General features: G+C 42.9%; 1 protein-coding gene across 8 annotated transcripts in view; it reads right to left on the bottom strand.

Moving 5' to 3' along the window:
• Nucleotides 1-18,654, bottom strand: part of rsph9 (radial spoke head component 9) — a 198,308-nt gene that overhangs the window by 46,645 nt on the left and 133,009 nt on the right. The window contains exon 1 of one of the 8 annotated variants that reach the window (XM_072247757.1): nucleotides 6,236-6,389. The exons of 4 other annotated variants lie outside the window; for them this stretch is intronic. Coding sequence is in view for 2 of the 4 variants with exons in the window: in XM_072247698.1 (XP_072103799.1) it covers nucleotides 5,851-6,077 (227 nt within the window). In the remaining 2 variants the exon portion in view is untranslated. Of the gene's footprint in view, nucleotides 1-5,850; nucleotides 6,208-6,235; nucleotides 6,390-18,654 lie in introns of those variants that run through there. 3 more of the 8 variants (XM_072247698.1, XM_072247765.1, XM_072247706.1) reach the window with 3 other exon arrangements.

Below are 18,654 nucleotides of genomic sequence, written 5' to 3'. Positions count from 1 at the left end.
TGCTTATCAGCAGGATTCTTCACCATGCGCAGTGACCCCTTTCACATGTTCATGATACACTACAACTCTTTCCTCTGGCCTCTTGTTCTTTACCAATCACATATTGCTCATACGGCACAGCCACCTCACTTTTCCCTCTTTCCCTTACCACTCTAATTAACATACGGGATGGTGTACACTAGATACATGTTGGTTTAGTCTTCATCACCATTAAAATAGATAATGAAAGGGTATAGAGGGAGGAAATTAAAACAAGATGAAAAAAGGTACTAAAATCCATTATAGCATTCAGGACGTGACAGTAGGGCACTTAGAAGATCAAAAGGCAATAAAGCAGAGTCAACATGTTTTTATGATAGGAAATATTGTGTACTTGACGATATAGGGTATAACAAACAGGGTGATGAAAGAGAAACAAGTTAATGCAAGGTATTTGGATTTCCATAAACTATTTGAAAGGTGCTGCAGAAAAGGTTATTGCATGAGATAAGAGTTCATGGGGTTGATAATAATACACTAATATGGATAGGTAAATAGCTAACAACCGATTGGGTGCTACAGATATCAGTGAAACTCATAAGCTATAATTATTGACTTAGATCAAGGAACCTAGTGCACTGCAGTCAAATTTGCTGATGATATTCAGATGGGCGGTTTAGCAAGTCATGAAGAGAGCACAAATAAACTGTACAGAGATATAGACAGATTATGTGTGTGGTTAAGAAGTTGTCAGATAAAGTATGATGTGGGAAAATTCAAATATTGAAAAACAAATTATTGTTTAAACAAAGTTGCAGTACAAAAGGTTTAAAAAAAACACAAAAGATAGCATTTAGGTCGGGCAAGTAATTAGGAAGGTTAATAAATGGTGGACTTAATTGAAAGACATATGGAGTATAATACTAATAGACTTTGATGCAACTTTAGAGGGTGCTGATGAAACCGTATCTGGAGTGCTGCGCAGCACTCTATATCTATATTGATTGCAGTACTGTGCAGACGCAACAGGAGCGTTCCTGTGCAGGTCCAACAAAGATTTTCGACAGGAAATCCAGTCTCTATAAAGGAGAGGCACTGCTGAGCAGAACGGTCATCATGGGAGCGGCCGGCATTGCAGTAGTCTGAGGCAGGATAGCAAGGCTTTGGCTCAACAGGGCTTCGACAAGAACAGGTGAAGGCAAGGTAAGTAGGTAAGTTCATTCCTTATTTCTTATTTGAATCTTGAGAGGATAGTGGGTATGTCTTCAGAGTCACTGTTTTGCTCTGCATGTCAAATGTGGGATTTCCAGGAGACTTCCAGCATCCCTGATGGCCACATCTGCACCAGGTACATCAAGATACAGCTCCTTAGAGACTGTGTTAGGGAACTGGAGCTGCAGCTTGATGGCCTTTGGATTGTTAGGGAAAGTGTAGCAGTGACAGACAGGAGCTACAGGGAGGTAGTCACCCCAAGGCTACAGCAGACAGATAAATGGGTGACGGTCAGGAGAGAGAAGGCAGAACATCAGATGGTGGACAGCACCTCTATGGTCGTCCCCCTCTACAATGTACTCAATTTTGAGTGCTGTTGGGAGCGATGACCTACCTGGGGGAAGCAACAGCAGCCGTGCCTCTGGCACTGAGTCTGGCCCTGTGGCTCAGTAGAGTAGGGAACTGAAGAGGATGGCAGCAATAACAGGGGACTTTATAGTCAGGGGGACAGACAGGCAATTCTGTGGATACAAAGAGGAAACACAGATGGTAGTTTGCCTCCAGGTCCCAGGGTCCAAGATGTTTCTGGACACATCCATGATATCCTGAAAAGGGAAGGAGAGCAGCCAGAACTCCTAGTACAAATTGGTACCAATGACATAGGAAGAAAAAGGGAGGAGGTCCTGAAAAACGAATATAGGGAGTTAGGAAGGAAGCTGAGAAGCAGGACCTCAGGGTACTAATCTTGGGACTGCTGCCTGTGCCACGATAAAAGCATGGCTGGAGAATTGGAGCAGGGAGCAGGAATTCAGATTTCTGGATAATTGGGACCTCTTCTGGGGCAGGTGGGACATGTACGAAAAGAACAGGTTGCACTTAAATCTGAGGAGACCAATATTCTTGAGAACAGATTTACTAGAGCTGTTGGGATTGGTTTAAACTAGCATGACAGGATGATAGAGCTGAGGATGAGTCAGCAGATTTACAAGTAGATGATGGATGTAACATGAACATAAGGAAGGACGAGCCAGTGATTGAGTACAAATGCAGACAGAGCAAAGAGTTAAATTGTATCACAGAGGCAAAATTCAAAAGGGCAAAGAATGCAGGACTGAAGGTGCTGTATTTAAATGGATGTAACATTCAAAATAAGGGGGACAAACTCGTGGTACAATTAGAGATTGGTCGGTATGACGTAATGGGCATCACTGACTCGTCGTGGAAAGAAGGCCATAGTTGGGAGCTTAACATCAAAATATCAAAAGGACAGGCAGGAAGGCATAGGCGGTGGTAAGAGATGACATCTTTAGATAGAGGTGACATAGGGTCAGAGAATGTTGAATCTTTGTGGGTGGAGTTAAGAAATTGCAAGAATAAAAAAAACATTACGGGAATCATATATAGGACTGCAAATAGTAGCCAAGATGTGGGATTGAGATTGAGATTGCAAAGGGAGCTGGAAAAGGCATGTAATAAGGGTAATGACACAATTGTACTGGGGGACTTCAATATGCAAGGAGATTGGGAAAATCGGGTTGGTATCGAATCACAAGATAGGGAATTTTTTTGAATGCATACAAGATGGTTTTTTAGAGCAGCTTGTGCTTGAGCCTACTTGGGGAAAAGCTAGTTTCAATTGGGTGTTTTGTAATAACCTAGAACTTATTAGAGAGCTTAACGTAAAGGAATCCTTAGGAGGCAGTGATCATAATGTGATTGAATTCATCCTGCAATTTGAGAGGGAGAAGCATAACTCACATGTATCAGTATCACAATGGAATAAAGGGAATTACAGAGGCATGAGAGAGAAGCTTGCCCAGGTGGATTGGAGGAGGATACTGACGGGGATGATGGCAGAGCAGAGGTAGCTGCAGTTTCTGGAAATAGTTCACAAGGCGCAGGATAGATATGTCCCACAGAGGAAGGAGTTATCAAATGGCAGGGGTAGGCAACTATGCCTGACAAAGGAGCTTAAGGACTGCATAAAAGCCAAGGAAAGGGCATATAAGGTAGAAAAAATGAGTGGGAAGTTGGATGATTGAGAAGCTTTTAAAATCCAACAAAATGCAACTTAAAAAGCTATAAATAGGGAAAAGATGAAATCTGATGGCAGACTAGCCAATAATATAAAGCCGGATACCAATAGTTTTTTTCAGTTATATAAAGAGTAAAACGGAGATGAGAGTTGATATTGGACTGCTGGAAAATGACACTGGTGAGGTCATAATGGGGGACAAAGAAATGGCAGATTAACTTAATGGGTACTTTGCATCTGTCTTCACTCTGGAAGACACTAGCAGTGTGCCAGAAGTCCGTGAGTGTCAGGAAGCAGGAGTGAATGCCATTGCTATTACAAAGGAAAAAGTGCTAGACAAACTCAAAGGTCTTAAGGTGGATAAGTCACCTGGGCCAAATGGACTACATCCCAGCCTGAAAGAGGTTCCGGAAGAGATAACAGATGCACTGGTCATGCTCTTCAAGAATCACTTCATTCTGTCATGATTCCAGAGGACTGAAAGTTTGCAAATGTCACTCCACTCTTTAAGAACAGAGTAAGGCAAAAGAAAGAAAATTATAGGCCAGTTAACCTAACCTCAGTGGTTGGGAAAGTGTTGGAGTCTATTATTAGGATGAGCTTTCAAGGTACTTGGAGACTAATGATAAAATAAGTCAAAGTCAGCATGGTTTCTATGAAGGGAAATCTTGCCTGACTAATCTGTTAGAGTTCTTTGAGGAAGTAACAAGCAGGGTGACAAAGAAGAAGCAGTGGATGTCATTTACTTGGATTTTCAGAAGGCATTTGATAAGGTGCCTGACAAGGTAAAATCCTATGGCGTTACAGAAAAGATACTGGCATGGATAGCAGAATGGCTGGCAGGCAGGAGGCAGCGAATGGGAATAAAAGGGGCCCTTTCTGTTTCGCTGCCAGTGACTAGAGGTGTTCCTCAGGGGTCAGTTTTGGGACCGCTACTTTTCACATTGTTTGTCAATGATTTAGATAATGAAATTGATGGCTTTGTGGCAGAGTTTGCAGATGATACAAAGATAAGTGCAGGGGTAGGCAGTGTTGAGGAAGCAATGCGACTGCAGCAGGACTCAGACAAATAGAAAAATGAGCAAAAAAGTGGCAGATGGTTGGGAAATGTATGATAATGCATTTTGGTATAGGCACAATAGTGCAGACTATTATCTAAATGGGGAGAAGGTTCAAACTTCAGAGATGCAGTGGGACTTTGGATTCCTTGTATAAGACTCCCAGAAGATTAGTTTACAGGACGTGTCTGTAGTAAACAAGGCAAATGCAATGTTGGCATGATTCCAAGAATGAAGGGCTTAACATATGAGGAGCGTTTGGCAGATTTTGGGCCTGTACTCAATGGAATTTAGAAGAATGCGGTGGTGGGGGTGATCCCATTGAAACCTACCAAATGTTGAAAGGACTTGACTGGGTGGCTGTGGAGAGGACGTTTCCTCTGGTGGGAGCATCCAGAACTAGAGGGCAGAGTCTCAAAATTGAGGGGTGACCCTTTAGAACAGAGGTAAGGAGGAATTTTTTTAGCCAGAGAGTAGCGAATCTCTGGAATGCTCGGCCACAGACTGCGGTAGAGGCCACGTCTGTGCGTACATGTAAGGTGGAAGGTAATCATTTCCTGATTGGTCAGGGCACCAAAGGATATGACGAGAAGGCAGGTGTATGGGGTTGAGTGGGATCCAGGGTTTTATGCTATTTTATGGACAGCTGCAATTCTATTGTGACCTAAGCTGCCTTTCCTGTTTTGTACTTTGTTCAAACATTTTAAAAAATATTGTTTTTGTTATTTGTTGTGCACTTGTTGCTTGTGGCTTCCTTTCAGCATTTACTACTGGTAGTCACCAATGTCCCTCCTGAAGGTAATCAAGAAGTTGTGGAGAAAACAATGGAGAAGTCTGCCATTACTGTCTATTTCCCTCTCATTTCCACTGCAACTTTTCTGCTTATAGGGCAAGGTGGTAGATTTGTGTTTAACACCCAACTTGGTGGATTGGGGTATTTATTTCATCTGCATCTCCTATTCCACAGACCAATCTGATGAAAACCCCTCCCAGCCCTCCTGGGCAATCATTCAAAAATGCACACTGTTACACCACAGCAAGGCAGAGACACCAGGTGACAAGCCAGCCAACCAATTACCTGGCTTAATATCATCCTCCATTGCTACCTCATTGAAAGGACAGTATTGCTGTCTCCAGCACTCCAGCTGCCTGGTATAATGTCACCCTCCCCCATTAACTAGTTTAATGGTCAGTGTTGCTGTCATGCAGATAATTTCATCACATCAGTTAAATTATTAACTGACTTATTGGCCCAGCACCCCAATATCAGCTTTGTTCAGAGCTGCTCCATTTAATATCCTCAACCACCCCCATCCACTGTCCTCAGACATCATTCCCGCATCATCAACCATCCTCATCCCCACATTCTGCACCCAGCCACTATCTTCAGCTCCTACCCATGCACCATCTTCACACCCCATCCTCACCCCACTCACTCTCCTCGGCCCCCATTCCCTGCCCCATTCACCTTCACACCCCATAGTCACCCACCATCCTATCCCAGCCCCATCCACCGTTCTCACCCCTCACCCCATCCGCAATCCTTATTCCTCCCCCTCTGGTTACCTATAAAGGGTTTTCCTGCTCTTAAGCTCATTCAGATCGACACCGTGTATGATGAAGTAGTCGGCGCTCAGGCCCAGCACCTTGCCCCAGAAGTAAACCTGGTGGAACTTGTAGTTTCTGCGGACAAGCTCCAGCGAAACCTGAAGTGCAGCCTTATGTTCGGGGCTCAGCACTAGCCCCTGACTTGATACATAGTCCAGGTGCTGCTGCAGGTTGTCGGCCTGCATGACTGCGTCGCTCCGAGGCTCCAATTTACCGTAGCGTCCCAGGCCTGGTTACCGGGGCAACCACTGCTCCGCGCTGGCGTCGCTTCCTTGGTTACTGTTGTCAGGCAGTATGAGAACACAGAATACTCTGCAGATGCTGGGATCAAAGCAACACTCACACACGCTGGAGGAACTCAGCAGGTCGGGCAGCATCCGTGGAAACGATCAGTCAACATTTCGGGACGGAACCCATCGTCAGGACTGTAGGGGGAAGGGGCAGAGGCCCTATAAAGAAGGTGGGGGGAGGGTGGGAAGGAGAAGGCTGGTAGGTTCCAGGTGAAAAACCAGTGAAGAAGGAATAGGGGAAAACACAATGGGTAGTAGAAGGAGGCGGAACCATGAGGGAGGTGATAGGCAGCTGGGGGAGGGGGCAGAGTGAAATAGGGATAGGGGAAGGGAGGGGGAGAGAATTACCGGAAGTTGGAGAATTCTATGTTCATACTAAGGGGCTGGAGACTACCCAGACGGTATATGAGGTGTTGCTCCTCCAACCTGAGTTTAGCCTCATGTAGAGGAGGCCATGTATGGACATATCTGAATGGGAATGGGAAGCAGATTTGAAGTGGGTGGCAACCGGGAGATCCTGTCTGTTGTGGCGGATGGAGCGGAGGTGCTCGACGAAGCCGTCCCCCAATCTGCGTTGGGTTTCACCGATGCAGGATGAGAGGTCAGGCCCGTGAAATATTCCGTATTTCCATTGTTTCTGCTAAATTCTTCTCGTTATATTGAGAAATTGTCCAGTATTTTGTAAAATTAAAACTTTTATTTGAACTTTTATTTTCGCCTCCTTGGTTTTTATCACTTTGCTTCATAATCCCAGTTTGAATTTAATTTTCCGTTCCCTTAAATCTTATCACTTAACATTTAGATCAACACTTTTAGATCATTTGTTTTCTAGTTTTATTTTAATTTCAAAGAATCATAACAATGTACAGCGCTGAAATGAACTCTTTTAGCCCATCTTGGCCATGTCCACTGAGGCGTCCTCCTGAGTTAGTCCCATTTGCCCATATCTGTTAAACATTGTAGCTGTATCTGCCTTAACCACTGATCTTTTCTATATAACCACAACCCTCTGAGTGAGAAAATTTGCCCCTTTAATTCCCCCCCCCCAGCACATTAAACCTGTGCCCTCTAGTTCTAGACTGCCCTGCCCATGGAAAACACATGCTGACAATTTCACCTATGATATTATTTCATAAATCTTTGTAAGATCACCTCTCTACCTCTTGCATTCCAACGAGAATAAACCCAGCCTACCCAATCTCTCCTCATAACAGCATTCCTCCATTCCAGACAATATTTTAGCGAATCTCTTCATCACTTTCTCTATTCAGAGTCTAAACTCCATAGTTCTTAGTAATTGCACGTAACTTTGTGTTGATCTTTTTACGGGTCAAGAGGATCATGCAGTCATACAGCATGGGATCATGCCTCTCGACACATTGCCTTTCTGCTGACCAACAACAACCCATTTATGCTAATCCTTCATTAATCCTGTTTGTACTCTGTCACATCTATCATTGTCCAGCCATCCATTAAGACCATGGGCAACTTACAGTACCAATTAACCTTATAACACACGTGTCTTTGGCATGTGGAGGCACCCAAGGGGAATCCCATGATTAAGGGGAGCGTGTGCAAAATCCACACAGGCAACACCCAAATTGGGACCAAACCCAGGTCAAAGGAGATGTGAAGCAGCAGTGCCAACCATTTGCACACCTCTGCCACTATCATTCTACCTGTTGCTACCCTGAACCATAACCCCTTCTGTCATTCTCTCCTGCCTTCCACAGATGTTTTTGAAAATAAAATCTGAAACTGCTGGAAACAATCATCAGATCGGCTCAGGAGAAAGGAGTTCTCCTTTTCAGGTTTAGGCTGTTCAAGCTGTTCAGGTTGAAAACTCTTTATGAACGCTGGAAAAGAGAGAGAACAAACAAGTTAATTTTAAGTTGAAGGCCGCGTGAGATAGGAATGATAAGACATGTCTGAGTATATCTGATAAGAAGAGGCCAAGATTAGCAAGGGGATAAATTGGTTAATTGGTAGTGGTTTATCATTGTCACATGTACTGAGATACAGCAAAAAACTATATGTATGCGATTGTACAGATATATCAAAAGTATATGTATGACATCATTCCAGACATAAAACATATCGAGGCCTTACAAAGGGAAAACCTGTAACAGAATGCAGAGTAAAGCGTTACAGTTACAGGGAAACTGCAGTGCAGGTACATAAATACGATGCACGAGCTACAATGAGATAGGTTGAGAGATAAAGAGTTCATTGTTGTACAAGAAGTTCATTGAAGTGCCGTATAACAGTGAGATAGAAGTTGTCCTTGAGCCCGGTGGTGTATGTTTTCAAGCTTTTGTATCCTCTGGCCGATGTGAAGACAGAAAGAACACGGACAAATGAACACGAAGTCTGGACAATGAAGACGTATAGTTCATGTCCGGCAAGTCTGACTACACTGGTGGACGGTAGAATATCTGGGTCAGTATTACAAATGGATGGAACTAGCCACTGTGATGAAAAGGGAGTTACTCGAAGTTGTAGACTTCGATATTGAATGTGAAAGGCTGCAATATGCCCAAACAGATGATGTGGCGCTACTCTTCAAACTTATGTTGGGCCTCATTATAACAGTACAGGCAGACCACTTAGAATAAAAGTAGAATTAAAGTGATCGGCAACGGGAACCTTGCCCCTGTGGAGTGTGTGCACATGTGTCTCCATATCTTTGGCTCTCTGCCAGATTTTGGATTTTGTGTTTTGCTTGTCAATGACCTATCAGGTCATTAAAGGGCAATAGATATGCATGCTGCCGACAACATGTTGTTGAATTAGCCAGGCAATTGTAGGAGGAGTCTTCAGCAACTTTCCCATCTTTAATTGTAGTAATGCTGAAGAAAAACAAGCATCTATCTTTAACCTGAAGTGCCAAGTGGCTATTCCAACTCTATTTCTGATCAATACCAAAGCCAGTCCTCAGCTTTTTTGATGCAAACCATATAATATCAATAAAAGCCTGCATGAGCTGTGCAGGTTACAGGTGGTGACAACATTTAAGGAAAATCAATTTATTATTATCATATTTACCAAGGTACAGTGAAAAGCTTGTCTTGCATACCATTCATACAAGTTCATTGCAAGTGCTTTGAGGCAGTACAAGATAAACAGTAAAAACTCTAATATTTACAGAGAGAGTGCAGTGCAGGTAGGCAATAAGGTGTAAGGTCATAACGAGATAGATCATGAGTCAAGAGTCTGTTATTATACTAGGGGACTGTTCAATAGTCATATAACAGGAATTGACGCTTTCATGCTTTCCAGCTTTTGTATTTTCTGCCCGCTATGGGTGGGGGGGAGGGGAGAAGAGAGAATGACTAGTATGTGTGGGGTCTCTGATTATGCAGCAAGAAGTGTAGACAGAAATCTTGGAGGGGAGGTTGATTTCCATGACATTCTAAGCTATGTCCATAAGCAGGTCCCTGTGGTCACGGGCAGAGCAGTTGCCATACCAAGCCGTAATGCATCAGATAGGATGCTTTCTTTGGTGTACTAGTAAAAACAGGTGAAGGTCAAGGGAACAGGCTATATTTCGTTTGCCTTCTGAGGAGGTAGAGGTGCTGGTGAGCTTTCTTGGCAGTAGCATCTTCATGGTTGGATCAGGCAGGCTATTGCTGATGTTTACTTCTAAGAATTTGAAACTCTCTGTCACAACCACATTTCGGCAGCACAGCAGATATGGCAATTGCACTTGTGAATATGCATGTGTCAGCTAATTATTATTTCATTGTGATTGTATTTAACCCCATAAATTTCACATTGCACATTTAGACAGAGACATAACGTAAAGATTTTTACTCATGTACGCGAAGGATGTAAAAAATAAAGTCAATTCAATTCAAAAATTCAAATTCATTCTTTTCATCGTAGTGCTTGTCGAAACTTGAGCAAAGCACAGCAACATTTCTGTGCCTGTTTGCATTCGGCCTTGCCTGAGAAATTGGTCTGTCGTGTCAGCTAACTCTGAAGACTAGTGATAATCATTTTGTACTTAGTTATTCCTTTCAGCCGCAGCGTTGGCTTCGTTTTCCATTTGAGAGTTTTAGTTAATGGCCTTGTTAGCCCTAATGTTTATTGTTTTCTTTTCCCTCTAACTCTGTTCGCATTAAAGTCTGTGAACTATTGACCCACTTCAGTGTCTCTCACTCCGTACTTGGGCCATATCTGAACGTAGTGACACTATTAACACTTTCGACCTCAGCATCACTGATGTAAAGAGGGTGATATGCATAATCCCAATGACCAGCTCTTTTGTTTTTCTAACATGAAGAGAAAGGTTGCTCTCATGACATCATGACAGTAGGCTCTCTTTCTCCTTCCTAAACTCTAACTCATAATTATTTGGGATATGGCCCACTAAGGGCGGTAACACCTGCAAACTTGTAGAGCAGAATCTGACCACATAGTTATGAGTGTACAAGGAGTAGAGTAGGGGCTTGAGGACATAGCCTTGTGGGGCACCAGTGTTCAGAATAATTGTGGTAGAGGTTTGCTGATTTTCCTTACTGATTGCAATCTGTTGGTCAGGAAGTCAATAATCCAGTTGCAAAGGAAGAAGTGGGGGAGATTCAAACAAGAGGACATGAGTTGAGAGTTAAAGGGCAAAAGTTTAGGGGTAACATGAGGGGGAACTTCTTTACTCAGAGAGTGGTAGCTGTGTGGAACGAGCTTCCAGCAGAATTGGTTGAGGCAGGTTCGATGTTGTCATTTAAAGTTAAATTGGATGGATATTGGGCAGGAAAGGAATGGAGGGTTATGGGCTGAGTGCAGGTAGGTGGGACTAGGTGAGAGTAAGAGTTCGGCATGGACTAGAAGGGCCGAGGTGGCCTGTTTCCGTGCTGTAATTGTTATCTGGTTATATGTTGAATCTCAGGTCTAGGAGTCTGGAGATGAATTTGCTTGGAATTATAGTATTGAAGATGGAGTAATCATCTGAATCAGTAAGTCATTAATCAATAGTTTAATGCTGGTGTCTTTACTGTCCAGATGCTCCAGAAATGAGAGTTTTAGGCCACAGCAATCTTGCTCACTGTAGAACATAGTGATAAGCTAATTGCAATGAGTTGAGGTTGTCTGGGAAGCTGAAGTTAATGGATTCCATGACCAGGCTCTTGAAGCACTTCACATTGGTGGATGATAGAGCCAAGTGTGGAAGTCATTAAGGTATGTTACTTGTTGCTCTTGGGTACCAGCATGACAGTGGGCTTCTTAAAGCAGGTGGGAACCTCAGACTGAAACGGGGAGAGTTTGGAAATTTGGCAAATACCCTGCCAGCTGATCTGCACAAGCCAGATGCTTTCCATGGGCTCACTCTCCGGAAGACTGATTTTATGTTCGCAATGGTGACTGTGGGTTCAGGTGCAATGGAGGCTGTCAGGGTGGGAGGTGAAAATAAAATGGTATAATAGGTTTCCATTCACATGTTATCTGGGGCATCTTCAATGTTCTAACAGCAATTATACTGAAACAACTTTACATTGCTTTGGAATGTCTTCAAAGGGAGATCTCTGATCTCTTAATATGTTAGTTTTTTGCTTGAGTTGCAAATAAAAGCTGTTTTTTCAAAGAATGTTTTAAAATCTATACTTTTCTTGAGGCAAGCAAAACTAACAAAAGAACGCCATGCTGGTTGTGTAAGATAGTGGTTTAATAAAAAAGTCAGTGGTTTGTATTGTGGTTGGGCTGCAACATCAGTTCATCTCAGGTGACCATTTATTCCCCCCACCTCCATTAGATCCCAGTCTATAATCACTCCCAGGTAGCCATTAGTCCACATATAAACTCCTTGAACAGCCGATTCAATTCCAGCTGTATTAACTCCTAGCTGTCCATTATTCTATATATACAGTAAATCATCTGAGCTGCTCAATTAGATTTTGGTTGTAATCACTCCTATAATTCTCTTTATAAACTTCTTGCACTCCTTGGTTTGATCCCCAGCTGTTATCACCCTGGGTATCTGTATATGTTCTATATGTAAATCATTCAGACTCTTTATGTAGATCCCTGGAGTAAATATTATTATGTCATTTATTAAATATCTGAATTATTAGTGCTAATTACTGTGCTCCAAGTTAAATCAATCCTTTTCAACTAAGTTCTCCATATTTTTCAGATACATGTAACCCCAAGGGAATGATATTTGTTTTTTAAATGAGGTATGGAGATTGTGCACAGTGGTAGGTCAGGTGCGGAACCATACTGGAGTCGTGTCAGAGCACCACAACTTTGCCTTCAGGTTTGTTTGGTCTAGGCAATGGTTTATAGTTCAATATGACATAGTGTTTTCCAGCATCTGCAGATTTTCTCTTGTTACGGTTCTCTAATTCATTTTTGCAAACCTGTTTTACAGCCAATTAAATGATTTTTTAAATGAAAGAACATTTGTACTATAGAAAATGCAATGGTCATTTTCTTATATGGCATTAATGAGTTGCTATTTTTAACTGGCTTTGAGTAATGAGTAAATATTGGTCTTATACTGGTGTGCCTCCGTTGTTGTTCTTGAAAATGGTGTTGTGGGATCTTTTATATCTTCTTGCGAAATGACACCGAGCCTCAGTTTAACACCTTCACTCAGCCTCTGAGAGTACAACACACAATAGACTTCCTGTCCTGTTTATTTTCTGTTTGTCTGTGCAGTGGGAATAGCTCAGCACTCTCTAAAGAAAATTCGAAAAATCCTTCCAGATTTGTGACAAGCCATCTGTTGGAGGAATTCAGCAGATTAAGCAGCATTCTATAGGAGGATGGTTGGGGTTGACCATGCATGTTGGGTCCTTCCTGTGATCAAACCCTCTCTACACAGCTGATGAATCCAAAGGAGGGGCAGAGACCGATATGGTTCGGCACCAGTGGCATTGCAGGAGTTGCCAGTCAGCGTTGAACTTAATGTAGGACTGTCTTTGAGGCTCCAGCTCTGGATTTTTCCTCAGGGTTTACTCCTGAAACTTTCCCCATGCGTGGGTACAGCCACAAGGCAGTGGAGATTTGAGATCAGAGTTTTTCTTCTCCTAAATGAGCTGCCAACCACAGCTGACAGGCTCCATCTGCCCAAAGCAACTGGTTTTAAGGCACTAGTAATCCACCTTTGCCCCTTCTCCTGTCGGTTGACAGTTCCACTGGGTTTAGTAGCTCAGCCACATGAGAAAACCAGGAGCTGGTCTTGGTTGTTAGAGGGTATTTCAGATGTATGCCATTGGGAGCATTTATAGGGAGTGGGAACTTCCACCCTTTACCCCACTCTCCCAGCTATGACAACCTTAAGGATCCTATGGGAGGAAAGGAGTTACTAATTTTTCAGATTTTTTTTCTGCTTTAAATTCCAGCATCTGCACTCTCCAGTGTCTCCATGTTGTTAACGAAGTTTGGACTGCTGCATTAGAAATCATATTCATTCTTCTCATTGTTTCTGACTGTATTCTCTCTACTTCTTCCCCCTGAATCCCAACGCAGGCTCTAATTTAAACCCTGAACCATCAGCACAGACCGCTCCAATCTTGTAGTAAACATGTCGCATTGTCTGCTCTTATGTGACCTGATTTTTGAAGAAGTGGTGCAGGTCCCCTATATCTCCAGTTTCCCAACTCCACACGTTACTTTCTCAGTGTATTGGATGTCTCAAACTCACACACCTCTTTGAACCCTTCAGGGACAGTCAATGCATCCAATCAACACCTACCATCTTGATCCCCATCACATGCCCGCATCATGCCCCTTCCATTAGAAGGCCTCATTTACTTTCTTGAACAAATTAATAACATCTGTTCTACAGTTACCACTTCAAAGCGATGACAGTCAGCTCCTCCCACTTCATTTTGCTACCCTTTCTCCCTTATCCATTTCTCAATCTGGAAGGCTGTGAATGCACTTGCCTCTGCTGCTTGTCAACAAGCTGACTACCAGTATTGCTAATTTGATTGTTATCAGCTCTTAGACCCACTTAATTTGTGTTCAAAATATCTCCAAAAGAAATACAAGCCTTTCAACCTACACAATATCACGCCAAAAAATTAAAACAGTCTCAACTATCTAAGTTTTGCATCGGACAAATTTATATCTGTACTGAAGCTGCGGACTTTCAAATGATGGGGATTGCGTGTATGTGGTTTAAGATATGATTCAGCCCTCCAGCTGGCTTGCATTGTCCATTGTCTAAATCCCTGCAACTCAATGCACAGGTATATGACCATTCCCCTCAATAATAAGTATACCGTTTTGGATACTGTTGAGGGGGATGACCTCCCAGGTGAATGCCACAGAGGTTTCAAAGGTACATTTAATGTCAGAGAAATGTATACAATATACATCCTGAAATGCTTTTTCTTCGCAACCATCTACAAAAGCAGAGGAGTGCCCCAAAGAATGATCAACAGTTAAATGTTAGCACCCCAGAGAACCCCCCCAGCTAACCACCCCCCCCCACGCTTAAGTGGCAGCGAGCAACAATTCCCCCCCCCCGGCAAAAAAAATGCATCGGCACCCTCCACTGAGCACTCAAGTGTGAGCAAAGCAACAGCAAAGACACAGACTTGTAGTGCTCCAAAGTCTACATTGTTCATCCATCACCCAGCATTTGACATACCACAGGCTCTCTCTCTCTCCCCCTCATTAGGGAGAAACAGATGTCTTCATTTCATAGCAAGAGGGGAGACATAAAAAACAACTTGCTAGTTTACGATGTTAAAAGTCCATTGCATCACTTTTTCCGAGCTCTGTGCCCAAAGATCTCGGGTCTCCGGGCACACAGCCTTAGATTTTTCATCTCCAACGACACACCGGTCTTTCTGTTCAGACACCGGCTTCCGATTCTCACCTCCCCCCCCCCCCGCCGGTCTCCAGAGCCATGAAAACTTGGTCCTCCAAAGGTGAGCGGAGCTCTTAGGCCAAGCCCTTGGCATGCTGAACAACGGCCAGTTGTGAAACCCCAAGAGCGGGTCCCATTCCTGCAAAGAACCGTAGTCAGCGTGTAACTGCAGGTCAGAGTTTTCAAAAGAACCCTGAAAGGGAAAAATAGAGATATTAAAATAGAGCCGTTTCCGAAGATACAAACAAAGGAGTCACTGCTACGTGCAACCAACCCTCCAAAGTTCTGCCTTCATAAGTTCAGAGACCAGGTTACTGCCACTGAGATTGGGCCTGTGGGGCAGAAGGGAAAGAGGGAGAAGAGGGGTGCAGTAGTGGCAGCAGACTCAATAGTCAGAGGTACAAACAGGAGATCCTGTGGATGGGAACAGGACACCCGGATGGTACGTTGCCTCCCAGGTGCCAGGGTCTGGAACGTCTCGGATCACGTCCACAGCATTTTGGAGGGGAAGGGCGGGCAGCCAGATGTTTTGGTACATTTTGGTACTAATGATATAGGAAGGAAAAGCAAAGAGGTCCTAAAGAGAGAATTTAGAGAGCCAGTCTGAATGCTGAGAAGTAAGACCTCCAGGGTAGTAAGTTCTCGATTACTGCCTGTGCCAGGCACCAGTGAGGGTAGAAACAGGATGATTTGGCAGATAAATGCATTGTGAGAAGCTGGTGCAGGGAACATGGCTTCAAGTTCTTGGATTATTGGGATCTCTTCTGGGGGAGGTATGACCGGTATAAAAGGGACAGGTTGCACCTGAACACAAGGGAAAACAATATTCCTGTGAGAAAGTTTGTTAGAGCTGTTGCGGAGAGTTTAAGTGAATTTGGTAGGAGGATGGGAACTGGAGTGAAGGGACTCAGGATAGGATGGATGGTAAAAGAGCAAAGGTAGCATCCAGTCAGACTGTCAGGAGGGGTGGGCAGTTGATAGGACAAAAATGCAGCCAGCAGTTTAGTATCAGTGTGTTAGGGATACAGAATCAAAAAGGGTAGCAAATACAGTACTCAAAGTGCTATATCTCAATGCATGGAATATAAGAAGTAAGTGGATGATCTTGTTGCACTGGTACAGATTGTCAGGTATGATGTTGTGGCCATCACTGAATCATGGCTGAAGGACAGTTGCTATTGAGAGCTGAATGTCCAAAGTTACACATTGTATCGACGGCATAGGAAAGTAGGCAGGGTGTTGGGGGGGGGTGGTAGAATGGCATCATATCATTAGAAAGATGTGATATAAGATCAGAAAATTAGAAAGATGTGGGCTGAGTTAAGAAACTGCAAGGGTACAAGGACCCTGATGGCAGTTATACACAAGCCTCCAAACAGTAGTTGGGATGTAGACTACAGATTACAGCAGGAAATAGAAAAAGGGCGTCAAAAGGGCAATGTTACAATAGTCATGGGAGATTTTAACATGCAGATGTATTGGGAAAATCAAGTTGGTAATCAATCTCATGAGAGTGAATTTGTTGAATGCCTATGAGATGGCGTTTAGAGCAGTTTCTCATTGAGCCTACTAGGGGATCAGCTATACTGGATTGGGTGTTATGTAATGAACCGGAGGCGATTAGGGAGCTTAAGGAAAAAGGAACCTTTGGGAGAGTGATCACAATGTGTTCAACTTTAAATTTGATAGGGAGAAAGTAAAGTCTGACATTGCAGTATTTCAGTGGAGTAAAGGAAATTACAGTGCTATGAGAGAGGAGCTGGCCAAAGTAGACTGGAAGGAGATACTGGCAGGGATGACAGCAGAGCAGCAATAGCTTGAGTTTCTGGGAAGAATGAGGAAAGTGCAGGATACATGTATTCCAAAAACAAACACTCACTCACTCACTAAGACAACTGTGCTGTTCCAAAGAGCACTATATGAGATCATTCACACCATGAGGCTCTAAAATGAGTCAATCTATAGCCGGGGAAGTGATGAACCCGCCTATTAAAATGTGTGAAGCAGCTTAATTTTTATACTTTCTTACTTTTCTTCTAATATTTGTATATCTGTGCACTTGTAATGCTACTGTGACACCATAATTTCTTTTGGGACCAATAAAGTACCTATTTATCAATCTAAATGGAAAAAATAGTACAACTGGTGCTGACAAAGGAAATCAAAGCTAATGTAAAAGCAAAAAAGAGGGCATAAAACAAAGCAAAAATTAGAGGGAACACTGAGGATTTGGAAGCTTTTAAAAACCTACAGAAAGCAACTAAAAGAATCATTGGGAGGGAAAAAATGAAGTATGAAAGTAAGCTAAGAAACATTATAAAGGCAAATAGAAGAAGCTTTTTCAAGTATATAAAAAATAAAAGAGAGATGAGAATGGATATTGAGGGAAAATGAGGCCAGGGAAATAATAATGGGGGACAAGAAGATGGCAGCTGAACTAAATGAGTATTTTGCACCATTCTTTACTGTGGAAGCCACTAGCAATGTGGCAGGTGTTGAAGGAAGTGAGAGAAGAGAAGTGCAGTTATTATTATTACAAGGGAGAAGGTGCTCAAAAAGCTGAAAGACTTAAAAGTACGTAAGACACCTGGACCAGAAGAACTGCACTTGAGAGTTCTGAAAGAGGTGGCGGTAGAGATTGTGGAGGTAGTAGTAATGATTTTTCAAGAATCATTGGACTCTGGTATGGTTCCGGAGGACTGGAAAATTGCAAATGTCACTCCACTCTTTAAGAAAGGAGGGAGGCAGCAGAAATGAAATTAGTCAGCATGGTTTCCTTAAGGGAAGTTATTGCCTGATGAACCTGTTGGAATTCTTTGAGAAGATTACAAGTAGGATAGATAAAGGGGTATGCAGTAGATGTTGTATATTTGAATTTTCAGAAGAGCTTTGACAAGGCGCCTCTCATGAGGCTGCTTACCAAGTTAAGAGCCCATGGTATTACAGGAAAGTTACTAGAATGGTTAGAGCATTGGCTGATTGGTAGGAGGCAGCTTAGTTAAGGGCTCCTTAACTAAGAAAAGAAGAAAAGATGTGCTGACATTGAAGAAGGTCCAGAGGAGGTTCACAAGGATGATTCTGGAAATGGAAGGGTTACCATATGAGGAACTTTTGATGATTCTGGGTCTGTACTCACTGGAATTTAGAAGGATAGGGAGGGATCTCATTGAAACCTTTCGAATGTTGAAAGGTCTAGTCAGAGTAGATGTGGAAAGGATGTTTCCCATGGTGGGAGAGTCTCAGACAAGAGGGTACGACCTCAGGATAGAGGGGCATCCATTTATAACAGACATGTGGAGAAATTTCTTTAGCCAGAGGGCGGTGAATCTGTGTAATTTGTTTTTTTAAAAATTTTTTTAATTAAGTGCAATTGTGAACAATAGCTAGATCAGAAATACTGATCAAATCAACTAGTTCCCAAAGAGAACTCTGATAGGCCAATCAGATGGTTCACTGCTGCTCAGCGATAGAACACAAAAAAAATCATTTGTACAATTAAGAAACATTAAAAAATAGTAGAAATACTGCAGTCATGATGATCGTGATGAAGTCTGCTGGAGAGAGACTTTTATACACATGCTCTCCTCCATAATTCAAAGAGATTGAAGGATAAGGTTGCAGGGTGACAAAACGTGGCAGGAGCACTTGGAA

The sequence above is a fragment of the Mobula birostris genome, chromosome 2, assembly GCF_030028105.1.
Source record: "Mobula birostris isolate sMobBir1 chromosome 2, sMobBir1.hap1, whole genome shotgun sequence".
In the NCBI taxonomy this organism is placed as follows: domain Eukaryota; kingdom Metazoa; phylum Chordata; class Chondrichthyes; order Myliobatiformes; family Myliobatidae; genus Mobula; species Mobula birostris.
The sequence above is the reverse complement of the archived record's forward strand: the minus strand, read 5'-3'. Positions and strand labels throughout refer to the sequence as shown.